General features: G+C 40.0%; 1 protein-coding gene across 3 annotated transcripts; it reads right to left on the bottom strand.

Annotated features, from left to right (window-relative positions):
* Positions 1-5,322: 5,322 nt before the first annotated feature.
* LOC126986911 (SH2B adapter protein 1-like) lies at positions 5,323-15,708 on the bottom strand. Of its 3 annotated transcripts, none has more exons than XM_050843410.1 (8): positions 14,880-15,706; positions 12,693-12,794; positions 12,273-12,376; positions 11,947-12,100; positions 11,698-11,785; positions 11,246-11,427; positions 10,801-11,028; positions 5,323-9,153 (listed from the first exon to the last, which is right to left on the bottom strand). In XM_050843410.1, the coding sequence occupies exons 1-8, from the start codon at positions 15,522-15,524 to the stop codon at positions 9,031-9,033; spliced, it is 1,626 nt and encodes a 541-aa protein (XP_050699367.1). In that variant the 5' UTR covers positions 15,525-15,706; the 3' UTR covers positions 5,323-9,030. The 3 variants fall into 3 exon arrangements, with proteins under 3 accessions (XP_050699367.1, XP_050699366.1, XP_050699368.1); XM_050843409.1 differs by having other exon boundaries at positions 11,246-11,448; positions 14,880-15,703; XM_050843411.1 differs by lacking the exon at positions 5,323-9,153 and adding an exon at positions 9,607-10,602 and having other exon boundaries at positions 11,246-11,448; positions 14,880-15,708.

Below are 15,708 nucleotides of genomic sequence, written 5' to 3'. Positions count from 1 at the left end.
ACCCTTGAAAGCTGCAGGATTTAGTGTAGCCAAAGAAACTACCACAGCATACCAGTGCTGACACTGTGTTCACTGCAAGACCATTACCTACCTGCCATGGATACAATTTAATTTTCACATAAACAGCAAAGTATCCAGGGGTTTAAATTACGAGGAGCTAATGGTCTTATGTAATCCATTTACTATAGCTAAAAAATTTGCATGAAAGCCCTGCATCCAAATGCTACTATTTCAACTTTGTCCAAGAGGAAAAAGGGACAAGATACAGTTGTAATTTACCTACTTCCTCTGACTACAGTAACAGAAAAAATGGATATCACTAATCAATAAAAAAGAGAGCAATATACAACTCATCAACACAGCAATGTTTGTTTTTATCGCTGTACAAAGACCATCCTCTAGCACAGTGACATGGGATACAGTTGGGTCATGGAAAGCGTGAATGGACAGAGAGCAAAATAAAATAATCCAGATTCCATCAAACAGCTGAAGAAATCGTATATCCTATGACTACATGAGAACTGCATGAAAACAAAGCTGAGGGATGAAGTGGTGCAGAAAAAATATAACCGCTTAAAAAGATACACATTAACAACGGTCAACAGAGAGCAACATAAAATGATGTAGATTCCCTCAAACAGCTGAAGAAATCTTATATCTTACTGCCAAGTGAGGATTGCATGACAACAAATCTAAAGAATGAAATGGCTTGAAAAGAGATGCACATTAACAAACACTAATAAAGGTAATCATCACAAAGGCACCTTATATACTTATGTAAAAGCCAATTTTTGATTAGCTTCAAAGTTAATTTTAGGGGCTTGACTTTATCATGGATGCTACTTTTACATGTTGGTTAAATTTATTCCTCAACTGAACATATCACAGCTTGGTGGGGCAACTTTTACATCTGTATATACGGTAAAGGTAAAATTGTGCTTGAGAGATAAGGTCAATGACAGGATTATTAATGCAACAACCCAATTTTTATCCATGGTCATAAATCTACTTCTTTTCTTCAGTACATTCTTTTTTTTTTAACAACTGAAGAAAATCTGTTAATTCAAAAGTCCCAAAGAAATAGTGAACAAGTCATTTTAAAAGCTCCATGACTCAATCTTGAAACTAAATGAAAGAGTAAGAGAGTAATACCAAAACGAAACAATGAACAAACGTCACGAAACAACCAGTATTGGCATCAATGTTACACAAAGAAAACAGCAGCCGACATGATGCTACAAAACTGAGACAAACTACAACATACATACAGCAGCCACTTATACACTTGCCCATAATTATCTTCCCTCAGCAAAATATATCCACTTTCACCCTACTGACCACCGTGAACTTTCAGGCGCCAGTTGCAGCATTGCGTCACAAAATAGCACTTTCCCTCCTATGGCACTAATACATGGAAGAGAAGAGAAAGAAAAAGAGAAAGAGAGAGAGAGAGAGAGAGAGAGAGAGAGAGAGAGAGAGAGAGAGAGAGAATAATATTAATGGACTGTAAAACTATTGTCACTAAATTCAATAAGGGATGTGAAGTTATAGATACCAGAAGCTGAAGATGGCAGCAGAAGGAAAATATTACTTAGTCAATACTTAACCAGAACAACTGAGACTTCTTCCTCAGCATTAAGATCTGTTGTCTTACTCAAACCAGACTAGACTTTAAAAATTCTTGTACATTTTTTAACCAAAAGTCTGATGTGAGCCAAACTGCACTGTGAAAGGCAAACACTTTGTTGAAGAATCAATTCCTGTTGCATAAAGGTGTCAAAACTGCAGGAACAAATTTTCATTCAATCATACATTGTTTCTTTGCCCACTAGTTTTCCCATTATATAAATCAATTTTTCCTTATGGCACACATCAGTAGTTTGTAGTCACTCACAATGAGGAGAGTGCATACATATAACTATATAATATGAGTTATAAGAAATATTTACAAGTATGCCACAGCATCATAGGTTATTATATTAAAATAATGGATATTAATTAAAAATTATACAAAACTGACATATGCACATCAACAGACACCAAATAAATTCAAATACGTATATTCAGCACACGCCCGGGTGAGCATCAGGAGCATGGGTGATGTTGTCAAGCCCAGAGTCCTTCAGTACTATGACACACTTTCGCTACAGACACCGGCCATCCTTTCAGTGGCTTCGTTCACGGCTTAATATCCTGATCATAATTCAAATTGTAGATGCCAGCAGTACGAGACGACAAAGATTTTAATTCACACTACGAATCATACAATCTACACAGCCACACACACACACACACACACACATACACATGGATAAACACTGAAAGAAACTGGTTCTGCATCACAACTATCCTTGACTAAAGTTTCATACAAAGAAATGCCCAATATTTTGTCATTTAGAAATATTAAACAGCCAGGTGAAAATCAAAATAAATATATGGATAGTATCGAGTTACTTGAGTTATGGCATGAACTGAAATGCCTTTGATTTATCAATTCATCAGTGAGGGCGTACACTGGGGGGGAGTTGCCTCACGCTCCCTACAACACAATACTCAGGGGTTCTGAAAAAGTCTCCATATAAGTCATCTTCCAATTCTCGGTAACTCATGGCAGGATCTATTGACATGCTCAAGTCATGAAGTTTGTGGGCACCTCCTTAACCTCCTCCGCAACCTTGAGAGCAGGGCTGAGTTCTGGATAGCATGCCACACACCCATACAGCTGGAGCTGACATTCAACAATAATTTTGGTCCACAATTCGGCCTAATACCCAGTCCACACACATGCTGATAAGTGATGGGGCAAGTGTATAGCCCCCCAACACTTCACAGCACTTTCAGTTCCAGAGTACAGACCAGTCATTAGTCCAACAGTCTTTGAAGGAATCCCACAAAGTTGCAGGATATCCCAGAGTGCCACACATTGTATCAAATTTGACACTTTATTGACACAAGGTGCAAGCATCCTCTATTGAAACTCTTTGGCGGCTAGGATACTGTTAGTTGTCAACTTCCAATGTGTGAAACCTGTTATCTCAAGTCTCTGTAACTTCAGTGGTTGGCTGCAAATTTGCAACAGCAATAGATGAGCAAGCATCTTGTCTGGCACATTAAGCAACATAATACCATGGTAGATGTTACAGTCCTGACGATCCCCTTTCCCTTTCCAGATAGGGACAACCAGCTCCCTTTGCCAATCAGGAGGAATGGTACCAGACTGCCATTCAGCAGTCAATCCACACACCATGGCTACACCTCCAGCTTTGAGCACCACACTGATGTTACAAACACCAGCTCCCTTTCCACCCCTCACCCTTGCCACAGCCTCTCTGACCTCATCAAGTGAGGGTAGAATTTTGTCAAAGGGTGGGTCAGAATTCACTTTTTGTAATCCAGCAGTTGAGAGCTGCCCACTCAGAGGATCTGCCATGTATGGTACAAGTGCTCAAAGCACCCAGCACAGTGACCCTCTGCCCATCCATGTCCAACATGAGGTAATCATCTGCTGTTCAGATAGCACGCACCTGAGAGAGAGGCTTGGAGCAAAGCTTCTTCAGAGCTTGTAAACATATCAGAGGTCATTTTGCATTGAAATGACATTTGACAAACTCAGCAAGACTTATGACATATCCCTCCTTGTCTCTACTCAGAAGTGACAGAACCTTGTATTGGACCTGATTCCCCGCTGACTGAATTATGAAGAAATGACCAACCCTTGAGAACAGATAGTATCCATTATTAGACTATCATACTTAAATTTATGTACACAAATATGTGCCAATTTACACAGTATCTGCTCACACATACACATCTCTATCACACACTAAGAGATAATGACTAAAACTGTGGAAGCCTTGGCAGTCCATAGTAGGACCAGCTATTCATTTGGAAGCAAAACATAAATCTAACAAATTAAATTCAAAGCTGTGTCACAATCTAAAAATAAAATTAAGTATACTTTTACTACATGACTAGATGAAACAGCATTGATAAGGTAAAATAAATGAACTGACTACACCTTTCATGAGACAGTGCTTTAGCTGAGTAAACGGGCATGTATGCCAGTGTTAGTCTTTTTATAACAATTGAGCAAAGCACACAGCAAAACTGAGAAATAATAAAATATTGTCAAGCACATGAGACTAATACAACCCACCATCAATGGATAATCAGCTTCATGCCCTATAAATCATACTATACGAACCATGGACAGAAAACAATAGTCTCCGCTACACAAGGAAAGCAACCCCAAGAAGCACGGTGGTGGGAGGTTCACTGACTGTCACAGGTGTGAATGGCAGTACAAACATTGCCTGCTGCTGCTTCTATTCCCTCTGCATTACATACATCGCCAAGACACGGAGGAATGTTGTCTTTTTACCTACTGTAAGCAGGTTATCTATTAACAAATATATAAAGCAACTTTCAGGAATGTGCTGGATTCATGTGCTTTTTTATCTGAAACACAATAGTGACAATCTGCAAGTGGTGAAGGTACAAATACAGAGCAACAGCTACATGAACATTATTTTGCTATCTACAGCAAAACTTATGCATAAAAAAAAGAATAATAAAAAAAAAAAAAAAAATATATATAAATATATATATATATATATATATATATATATATATATATATATATATATATATATATATATATATATATATATTTAATATATGTATATATATATATATATATATATATATATATATACCTATATATATATATATATATATATATATATATATACTTATATATATATATATATATATATATATATAAAAAAGAAGCAGAACATTAAAAGAAGACATTTTAGTAAAAGTGGACAAAACCTATAAAAGCCTGGAAAACATGATAATATATGACAGGTTACCTGATCTATACTGTTGCCTCTTCCTTGGAAGGACCACACGAGAACCTCCTCTATCTCCTGTCCATGCACTGCCTCACTACATGCTTGCTCATTGCTTGTCCTCTCTCTAACACTAACAATTCTAAATCCTTTTGTTTTATGGATGGCCTTGATTTTGCACCACTGACCATACCAAATTCATTATAATTATCTATTATCTTGTCAACACACTCTCAAAAGGGAGTAACTACAGTAAATTCTTTATTTCATGGAGGAACACTAAGTCAGAAAGTTTGTCATATCCAAAGGTATTAATGGATACAAGTTATGTATTAAATGAAAGCATTAGATTTTGTTTGTAATTGGTATGTTTATGAGGTTAAATTGAGGTTTGTTAAATAGGTTTACTGTATTCAATAAGATGTCCTTGGGCACACACAGCAGACTAGTTGCCTGAATACTTTGTCTGATAACAAAGAATTTGGTTTCTATTCACCTGAAGAGCATATCAACAGGATTGTTGGCAAGGCATATAAGCTGTTGACAAATATAAGAGTGGCCTTTCACTACATGAAGGAAGAGATGATGAAGAAACTGAAAGTGGCATTGATCCATCCAAGGTTGGAATACGCAGCAGTGGTATGGTCCCCATATAAAACATATCAGCAAGATCAAGAGAATACAACGAGTAACAACCAAGATGGTCCCTAGTCTGACAGATTTAATGTAGAAGGAAAGATTGGGAAACTTGGGGTGGCCATCTTTAAAAGAAAGGAGAGAGGTTACATGATTGCAGTGTTCAGGGCAATTAAGTGAGTAGACAGAACTGATGTATTGGACTGTATGGGATGGAGGAGCAACTAAAGGACATAAAAGGAAGTTAATAATGAGATGCTTGGCTAAATCTGACCAATTACGACTTAGATGGGACCCCATGAGCGTAGCACATTTCCTGTTTATCACTAGGTAATACACACTCATGCACACACTTAGACTACAGGTTTACTAATGCCAACAGCTTTTAGGCATATGACCAATGTATGCAGCAAACAGCTGCCAAAATGTTGCACCACATGAGCATAACATAGCTAACACAGCCTTCCAAGGTCTAGCATTTCAGTTATGCTACATAATGATCACAAATACTTTTTATGCTGATTCTGCAGTTTTTTAATTCATCACCTCACAATAGGTGCACCTAACATCTCCACACAAGATGTGGATTCAGTACGGTCCTTAGCCTTAGTATTCTTTTTCTTGTGGAAAATATTGAATAAACAAGAGAATCTGAATATGAAAATATGCTCATATTTTGTATGACAACTGCAGCTACGCGCTGGAAGCTGGCACCAAACACCACCACATATTTACCTACACAAAGGCCTGATTTGCCTAACATTCTTCATTCTGGGTGTGGGTGATCTTCCCCAGTCATAGTAAGCAAAGTATTCTGGGTCTGGCTGTGCTTGGGAAGGGCCATTAGTTGACAAGCTTGGGACAGACATATGAAGGTTTTGTTCCTCTCCAAACCACACCTCTTTTTACATTCGTTTTGAACAATTTTCATCTCCATGGCTGTGTTATCTGGGATGGAAATGTTGCCCTGTCCTTCAGCCTATTGTTACATGGGTATCAACTTTGTGTGTCTACTTTCTTCCATGAATAAGACTTACAGTTAGAAAGATTCCATGTATGTGCAGGCATGTTCTTTGCATTAGCATTTCACATCTAAAATCCCTGCGCTAAGTCACTTGATGTTTTCGTACAACTGGCTACAGTCCTTGCCATGTTGCAGGTATCACATTATTAAATAAACATGTTCTTACTACACAAAGCAGGTGATGTCACTTATTCTGACTTTTGTGAGCTTCCATTTATTTCATGGGACATAACTTGCATTATCACTTTGTTTTATTAGTGATAGAGATTTTGTGATTGTTAATACACTAGAATTTCACTCAATTTTGTGAATCAGAAACCAAAGAAATATTATCAGGATGTATATGAATGATTAAGCACATACTTTGATTTAACTCTAGTATGTTTCGTGCGTCATATATAAATAAACAAAAAAATCAAGAGGCTACTCTTTAGCCCACTCCCCTCACCCAAGACACAAACAGTCCCTCCACATAGTGTGTACCGCTCAAGTGGTGATGTTGGGTGTGCCTATTATGACCAGTGACACCTGTCACTATTGTGAAAATTTAGTTTTTCTTGAATGATTAAGATCAAATAAAACTTCATTAAATGTCCAGAAAAAAGACATTGTACAGTCGACACAAGAAAGAGAATTTCACAATATCTTTAAAAATAGCTACACCAACATGAAGCACCTTGCTCACCGTGAAAGACAACAAACACAACCACCAGACACTTTCCTGGCAGCTGCAGACACCAACAATAAACATTCCTTTTTCCTAAGAAGAAATAAGAGATTATAAATGAGAATGTGGAGGATAGAACAGCATACTACAACTCCACAATAAATGACACTGTGACCTTGAGGAAATTGGCTACACATCACACACATGGTAATGTGCATGAGAACGCCCACACACACACATACACACAATATATATATATATATATATATATATATATATATATATATATATATATATATATATATATATATATATATATATATATATATATATATTGAAATGAAGATAGTTATGAAGGCAATAAATTGCTCAAAGAGTAACGTAATATTTACATATATACATACATTAATTACATTTAAATAAAATAGATTAAAACAATCCATGTCTGTGTCTGTGCTACCTGTCGCTGGACTCCCCGGTGGCTTCCGTTCTAAGGGTGGCACATGGATACCAAACAGAACGAGTACTCACAACAGGCTCGTGGAGGATCAATGTATAAACTAAATTCACACTGAGATCTTGGTCTAAGAGTATTACAGCACAATATGTTGCAACCACATATTAGTAACTACTTCACTGTACAATCACAACTTTTGGTGTAGAACAGGGCTGCAAATGAAATGACCACACTCAACATAAATAACATACTGGACAATGTAAAAGCTGCATTAAATAAAGACATTAAACACTCAGAAAATTACAACTTATTCAATACGAGTTTCTGAAGGAGATTGGCGTAATAGGAAAGAACATAAACACATTCTGAATAGAAATGACAATTCCTAATGAAAAGCATACATCTACTTCACTTGGCAAATCAAGTAATATGTAGGAGTCCAATAGTATATCTGTGGGACAATAGAATCTTCAATGAGAATCAGACTGCCTCTGTGACTCATCAGCTGCAGACACTGCACATAACAACCAGACAGATCTGAGAAGCCTCTGGTGCAAATCTAATGTCCAGAGCCATCTCTCGTGAAGTGAGGCAACTTGAACAAATGACAGCAGCACTAACCTGCCTGCAAATGCTTTAACACGAACAACTGTGAGCAAAGAAAGACTTCATAAGAGCCTTTCCTTAGGGTACAGCTGAAGCTTTGCCAGTATTAAAATTAAACTCATGTCAATACTATGAAGGAATTGACTACATTTGAGCAGTTTCATTCATTCATTAGACTTTTGTGCTCATTATAAAAGTGGAAGAACTGTATTCATGATATTCTCCTTTGATTATTTTCAAATGGATTAACACTACTGCAATTCATTTACAACCCACTCTGCATCATGACTGCCCTTCATAGCACACTAATTACAACTCCACTTCATGAGAGTTTAAGCAGAACTCCATTTCATGACATTAAACACAACTCACTTTATAGCAGAGTAAGTCTTGCAAAGTTATTACACATTTTCAAAAAGCAAACTTTATCTTCAATGTAATTGTTAGTCTATTATTTTATCCAGTATATTCAATGAAAAATGCTCTTTACAGCACTTATCAAATATGAACCTGCAGAAAACCAGGTAATCTTATGATGTCACTTGCATGACATTTCAAATTTTATAACTTTGAATCCTTCAAGACATACATTTAGTTGTGCAAATCAACTTCACTGTTTATCACACACCTTGAGCACTCTTTGTTACCCCTCATCCATGTTTCCCCAGACTACTGTGATGTTAAAGCACTCATGAAGAGCCTCACAACTGTACTCACACTAAGTACTCAAACTTGTCACTTACTGAGTATTAAGTAGGATCCCTAAGAAGCTTCAGGTAGGATGTCTTCAGGTAAATGTGTAAGTGTTCTCCACAGCCCTTACTGCGGACCCGCCTGAGTTGCTTTGTTCATACTGGAGTCGCTCGAGTGCCGAGGTGGTCATGCGCACCGATCCCCCATGAGTGGTGACCTGTTGACAGCCACGAAGAGACATCATTAATTTGTTATTATATTATATTATATTATATTATAATAATAATAATAATAATAATAATAATAATAATAATAATAATGTTATTTCGCCCAGCGGCATATATAAAAAAACAGGACAAGTAAACGAATGAGATCAACCGAGATACATATACGCTTAAATAATTGACATTATAATTATATATGCGTGTGTATGGCACACTTATGCACAATCTACACGAACAGAAGGCCCAGCCACTCCCGCCGCATAGATCCACATACATAGGGCCATATTACAAGTCAAACACGAGATGTTTCGGGTCCCTACAAACGTTGGTTTAGGGGCCGTATTACAAGTCCAATCCGAGAAGTTTCGGGTCCCTACAGAGTTATTCATCCCGAACTCTGTAGGGACCCGAAACTTCTCGGATTGGACTTGTAGTACGGCCCCTAAACCGACCTTTGTAGGGACCCGAAACTTCTCGGGTTTGACTTGTAATACTGCCCATAGGCCGAGCTCTGTCTGACAGAGGTGATGATGGAGTTCCCAGATTGTTCCACTCTACTCCTCATACTGTACACAGCATGGCGACGCAGCACAGCCAGACAGTTCATCCCGTGCCCGCTGAAGGCCAGGGATGAGCTAGTCCATCAAGGAAGACTTAAATAATTGACAGCTTATAATTATATATGCGTGTGCACGGCACACTTATGCACAATCTACACGAACAGAAGGCCCAGCCACTCCCGCCGCATAAATCCACATACGTAGGCCGAGCTCTGTCTGACAGAGGTGATGATGGAGTTCCCAGATTGTTCCATTCTACTCCTCATACTGTCCACGGCGTGGCAACGCAACACAGCCAGACAGTTCATCCCGTACTCGGTGAAAGCCAGGGATGAGCTAGTCCATCTAGGAAGCCCCAGAAGCCACTTGGGAATGTCGTTATGACAGACCCTAAGACGGTTCGTGGAGGCAGCCCTATACCGTGACCACAGCGAGTCGAGGAGAGAGAGTAGTAGTGGCTCCTGAATAACTCCAACTTCACCTCCGTGCTGCAGAAGGAGAATTTCCTCAGCAGCGTGTGCCGATGACTGTGAGCTTGGTGGTCTGCTTCTTGATGTCATCATCATCGGTCCTTTCCCTGTTAATGACATGGCCCAGGTATGTGAATCTATCCACAAATGTAAGTGCATTCCCACTTAGCCACGCTGATGTCTGGTAGTCCCCTGATGTGTGGTGGTGGCACTACCATGCACTCTGTCTTGGTGGTGTTGTAGACAATATCATGCGTGGCAGCATACGCCTGACACACTCCAATAAGGTCCTGCAGAGCCTCCACTGTGGGCGCCATCAGTACCATGTCATCAGCGTAACTCAGCGAGTTGATGCACCTATCATGTAAGTGGCAGCCTGTGCCTGTGTCACGCAGAGCGGCGGTGAGATCATCTGTGTAGACGTTGTACAGGTAGGGAGACAGGATCCCTCATTATGATGATCAACCCTAGTCTATACATGTGTATGGCTTCATGAGTAATCTACTACATGTAAAAAACTGTATAAGACTACACACAGATACATAGAAATAAAGAAATTCAATGTTATTTTAAAGATGCAATTAATAAGATACAACAAACAGATTTCTACCTCTCGAGTGTCAGGGAGGTTGAGTGGCCTGCGTTCAGTTCCAGCCTGGCTAGACTGAGCCGAGTAATCAGCAGCAATGACAAACTCAGACAGGGTGACATCCGAGGTGCCTCCCGACTCCAGGGGGATGTGGTTGTCACGGAAGTATTCTAATAGGTCAAATATTGTAGCAAATGACAGGTGTTGGACCCTACAAGCTCCATCTGGGTTGATGGTCATTCTCAGATGCTGGAAAAACATAATGATTATAATTGTTTTCAGGATAAGAAACTGAAATAAATCTTAACTTTAAATATAACAATTTATGATGTTTGTTCTCTGCGCCTGAGCCATGACTACCAATCGCACTTTAATAAAACTAAAAACTGATGACAGTAATCATAACTCCCAGATTTTAAATGTCACACAAAGAAAAGTCACATAAAACTTGTGCCAAGGGGCTTACCTTGGCTCTCCCTTGGTAATTAAAGGTAAGTACATATTCCCCTTTCCTGGTTTCACTTTGTCTGACCAGAAATACTCCATGGCCCGCCACTGCCTCCTGAAGCACGGCTGAGGCAGCATCACAGCGTGAGAGGGTCCCATGGAACCAAGGGTAATCCCGAAGGGTTGAATAAAAGTCCACCTCTTGAGGCACACGGAGGTTGACTGCAGAGGTGAAGAAATTGAGAAAAAAAAATACTGGCCTGTTTGACCCACTAACATACACTATTTCATTTTACAGTCCAAAGCTGCCAGAGAGAATCTTAAAAATCAATGTTGTAAACATGTAAGGCGTTTCGTATTCAAAATCTTATGTTTACAACATTTGAAGGAGAAAATAAATACTAATGTGACACTCAAGATATTTTACTAAACCTCTAAAAACACTTACTTATAATACAACAATTAACTCACCTGCATCTTCATTGGAATAGTCTCCAAGTCCATTTTGAGACCTGGAGTGCATGGAGAGATTGTTCTGCATCGCTGCAATAATATTAGCCTGAAAAGAGAAAATTACCTGTTTTTAACCGAACAAAATTTTCACATATATAACCTTTACTGCTAATGTAATAAGTCTAGGTCATTTTATTCTCTATGACAGTGATAGGTAAAATAAATACAAAGCTGCTCCTCTGATCTCCCCCCAGGCTTGTTTCTTACCTGCTGAGAACTGGGAGAGGTAGTGCCGGGAACCCTTGGAGGAAGGTCTGGAGGATGCTCCTGCCGTTCTGGTATATCCCCGCCCCCAGCAAGGGACTGAGATGATTCATTCTTTACGCTGTACATGGCTGGTCGCAGCTCATAGTTTTTGGACCTATGTAAAAAAAAATCAGGTGACTTTTAAAGCTGTGAATTTGAATTATAAAAAATTATCTCTCAAGGTTTTCATACATAGAAGAACAGAAAAAAGGTGAAGAACATACATCCTATAAATCACCTCAAATACTTCAGCCTTTGAGGGGTTTAATACATGACGTGGGACTTACTGTTCCTTGTCGTTGGCACAGCAGTGGGCAACAATGGTGGTGAGCCAAGTCTTCATGTCCTCCTGATCCTGGGCCTCCACCACCCACTCGCTGCCACTGTCTGCCTGTAACATAACAAGGCTTTCTAACTCATTGCTGGAGTTGCCTAAAGATTAACATTCCAAAATTAGCCTAAAATGGCCCAACTTAGAAATAACAAAAACCACTGTTTTAATAATTCTCAAATAGGTTGCTTATTTTGCAAAAAGATGAACAGGTTGATTATTTTTCACACTGACTGATAATTTTGCACAGAACAGTTTTGTAGAAAATCACAAAACTTTTTTTTTTATTTATATGAATTCTATTTCATCTCCCATGACAGGTAAACGTGCAGTTTCTTGAGGTACTAAATGACTGTGCTGTGCAATGGAAGATTACCTTGATGACAAATGTGTTTCTGAGGTCCGGCATCTCTAAGTCTGTGGTCTCACGAGCTTCATTAATTGATATGCAAAACACCCCTGTGCGGGGCTTCATACTCTGGAAAGGATAAAGTGGTCATGAGTATAACTATCTGCCTTGAATAAAAAGATAAAAACAACAGCTCATGGATAAAGGGATTGGTGACTATCAAGTAAATCCAGTTTTTGTCATATATATTTAAAACAATACCCTTGTTAATGTTTTCACGATCATTCAATACAATAAACTCTTGATTTTGTGGATCAATTCATTAAACATAAATTTCCACTAAATCCAAGCTCCATTATTTTTAATCAGTTTTATAGAATATTCCATACAACTGAATGTAATCCCATTAAATCTATGATACAGCTGGGAAGACGTTCTTAACCCTTAGGTAACAAAGGGCAATTAGTATTTGTTGATATCAAATCCAACTCATTGTCTACAATTACCCAGACTATTATATGCAAGTACACAAGCACCAATTAATGCTCCTAGCCATAGAAAATTGTTAAGGGGAGTTGTAAAATGTGTAATTTTGTAGTGTCACCAAATATAAGTCCATTGCTGTCTTCATAATACAGTTGAGGGACAAAAATACAAGCCTCTAAAGTATAAGATGAAAACAAATGGTTAGAAAAATATTAAATTAACAAAGTAACCTGCTGCTATTTAATTTCATATTTAAGAAACATATAGGTACAATACAATACCAACAGAACCCCACTTTAACCTGACAGATAATGACCAATCACTGCTAAGGATAATAACCTCATTAGACACACAATGATGGAGCAAAACTAGCCTACACAATTACCCAGACTGAAAATTATCAACACAAAAAAGCAAGTTGAGAAAATATGAAAAAAAGAAAGAAAATAAATCACAGGAAATACAAAACTAAGGGGTCACTTGGACGTCAACTCTTGTAGGAGCTGCAGATGATAAGGCGACAGCTCCGAGCCTACATCTACATCTACCTCCAAGCAACATGCAACACTCGCTTTCTGCAGCGTACATAAATCCAGTGTACCCAGCCACCTTTTTGACACGGGTCATGTGAGACCAAGCCTATATTGGTAAAGATTCGTTTTAATGACATCATTAATATCGAAATGCTAACTGTTTATTTCTGGACAAAATATAATGCTATTTATCATGGAGATAGTATTTTTCTCCGGAAATGACTAAAAGATTGACTTTTCAATGCATTTTGTGGGCTTGCCGCCACAGCCACAAAATAGCTCGCAAAGAGGTTCAACTTGGGGGACCCGTGGGAAATCAGGGATTTTGGGTGGGAGAGCATATTGAACCCGGTAGCAGCGACAGGCCAAATTTGTGGCTTTACCGTATAGCAGCGACGGGCCAAATTTGTGCCATGATATAAACCCCCCAAAAGAGATGATGCTTAAACTGATCACAAATGCTTTGATATATAGGTATTATGAACTGGTTTGTGTGAGAAGTGATTTTTTCTCATTTTTCTCGCTTAGAGGGACCATTAAGAAACATGATCCCCGCTGCTACCGGGTTAAAATACTGCAACCGAACTTATTGACCTGACAACTAACGGGGTTTTTTTGCCCCCCTCAACCCGACTTTTAGCCAGGGGAGGCTGTGTCCCCCACGGGACCCCCCCCCCCCCCCCCCCCCCACATATGCGACTTATTTCTGCGAGGAGGTATTTCTCGCAACGCCTGCTGGACCGCCGCCGCGGCCACCACCAGAGGAGGCTACACTTTCTAGAATATTATCCCCTATTTTCAACAATAAAAAAAATAGTCCTTGAATTGGATTTTGAAAGCATTTCCATGATTGTTAAATGTTTGTAGAAAAGATATATGAAGAGCTAGTGATGTTTCATAAGGTAGGTAATGAAATACTGGCACGTAGCCAAAACGAATCTTAACCTCTGTATCTACATCCACGCCATTAGGTATATATATATTCACATCTCAGCCTATTGGTAGTTACATCTTAGCCCACATTTATGAGCCTATATCTACATCCAAGCCTATAAGTATGTGCATCTGACCCTATATCTACTTAGAAGCATATATTTACATCCAAGCCTACTCGTATATCTACATTCAAGCCTACATCTACATCCGAGCCTATAGCTACATCTGCATTCACCTCCAATCACCACGCAACACTCACTTTGGGCGGTGCATAAAACTCCAGCATGTGTCCGGCCGCCACTTTGACCAGGGCCATGCGACACTTGAGCCAGTGGGGGCGGCCCTCCTGGGTGTCCCCGGCCAGGAGGTGTGCCGGGCCTTCCCTGATGCACTCCACCGCCACCTTGACCACGCGGGCCTTGGGTCGGTCCCCTTTGCCCTGCTTCTCGTGGTGGGGTGACAGCTCCACCTCGTCTGAATGCTGTTTAAGGAATATCTTGCCCTTCTTCAGCCCCTTAAAGGACAGCCGGCGGAAGAAAGGCCTGTGGGTGACCTTAGGGGAGGGAGACTCGCCCCCCTCGTCACTCTCAGCCGCCTCCAGGATGTCATCAGCTGAGGCCGACCTAGTGCCCACACCTCCTCCTCCGACCCCGTTCCGCACCTTCACGCCGTTGGGGGGGTTCTTGAGGGCGTGCTCGAGGTGGACAGGGAAAAGTTCGGCAAATTTCTGCGCCAGGTCCTTGTGGTCAACGTCCCTGAACTGGGACTGGAGGGCCACGAACACCTTCCAGGACCTCACGAACTTGACGGCGGCCATTCTCGCCTGCTTGTCACAAAACTCCTCCCAGTCAGTGTTCTGGTGGCTCCTGCGGCTCTCCGGCTCCGTCTCGGCTGCAGCGGCCATGGTTCAGGTGTGAGACTGAGCCCTTGTGAAACGTCAGGTGTTGCGGGGATATGAGGAAATAGGGAGGCGGGGTGACATCCTCCTCAGGCCGCCCCCTTGCCTTAGGTCTCCATCTTGACTGTTTACTATGGACACTGGTACCGGTACTGGTACCGCTGCTAATGGTACCTCTTTAACGGTACTC

The sequence above is a fragment of the Eriocheir sinensis genome, chromosome 63, assembly GCF_024679095.1.
Source record: "Eriocheir sinensis breed Jianghai 21 chromosome 63, ASM2467909v1, whole genome shotgun sequence".
In the NCBI taxonomy this organism is placed as follows: Eukaryota; Metazoa; Arthropoda; class Malacostraca; order Decapoda; family Varunidae; genus Eriocheir; species Eriocheir sinensis.
This window is presented reverse-complemented; position numbering and strand designations above follow the sequence as displayed.

Bases quoted from the DNA above. Each gene is read 5' to 3' on its own strand.
- LOC126986911 (XM_050843409.1), bottom strand. From the start codon at position 15,524: ATGGCCGCTGCAGCCGAGACGGAGCCGGAGAGCCGCAGGAGCCACCAG. The intron at 12,377-12,692 runs GTAATCTTCCAT...GTTATGTTACAG, and splicing joins GAAACACATTTGTCATCAAG to GCAGACAGTGGCAGCGAGTG. The intron at 11,786-11,946 runs GTAAGAAACAAG...TTCTCTTTTCAG, and splicing joins CCTCTCCCAGTTCTCAGCAG to GCTAATATTATTGCAGCGAT.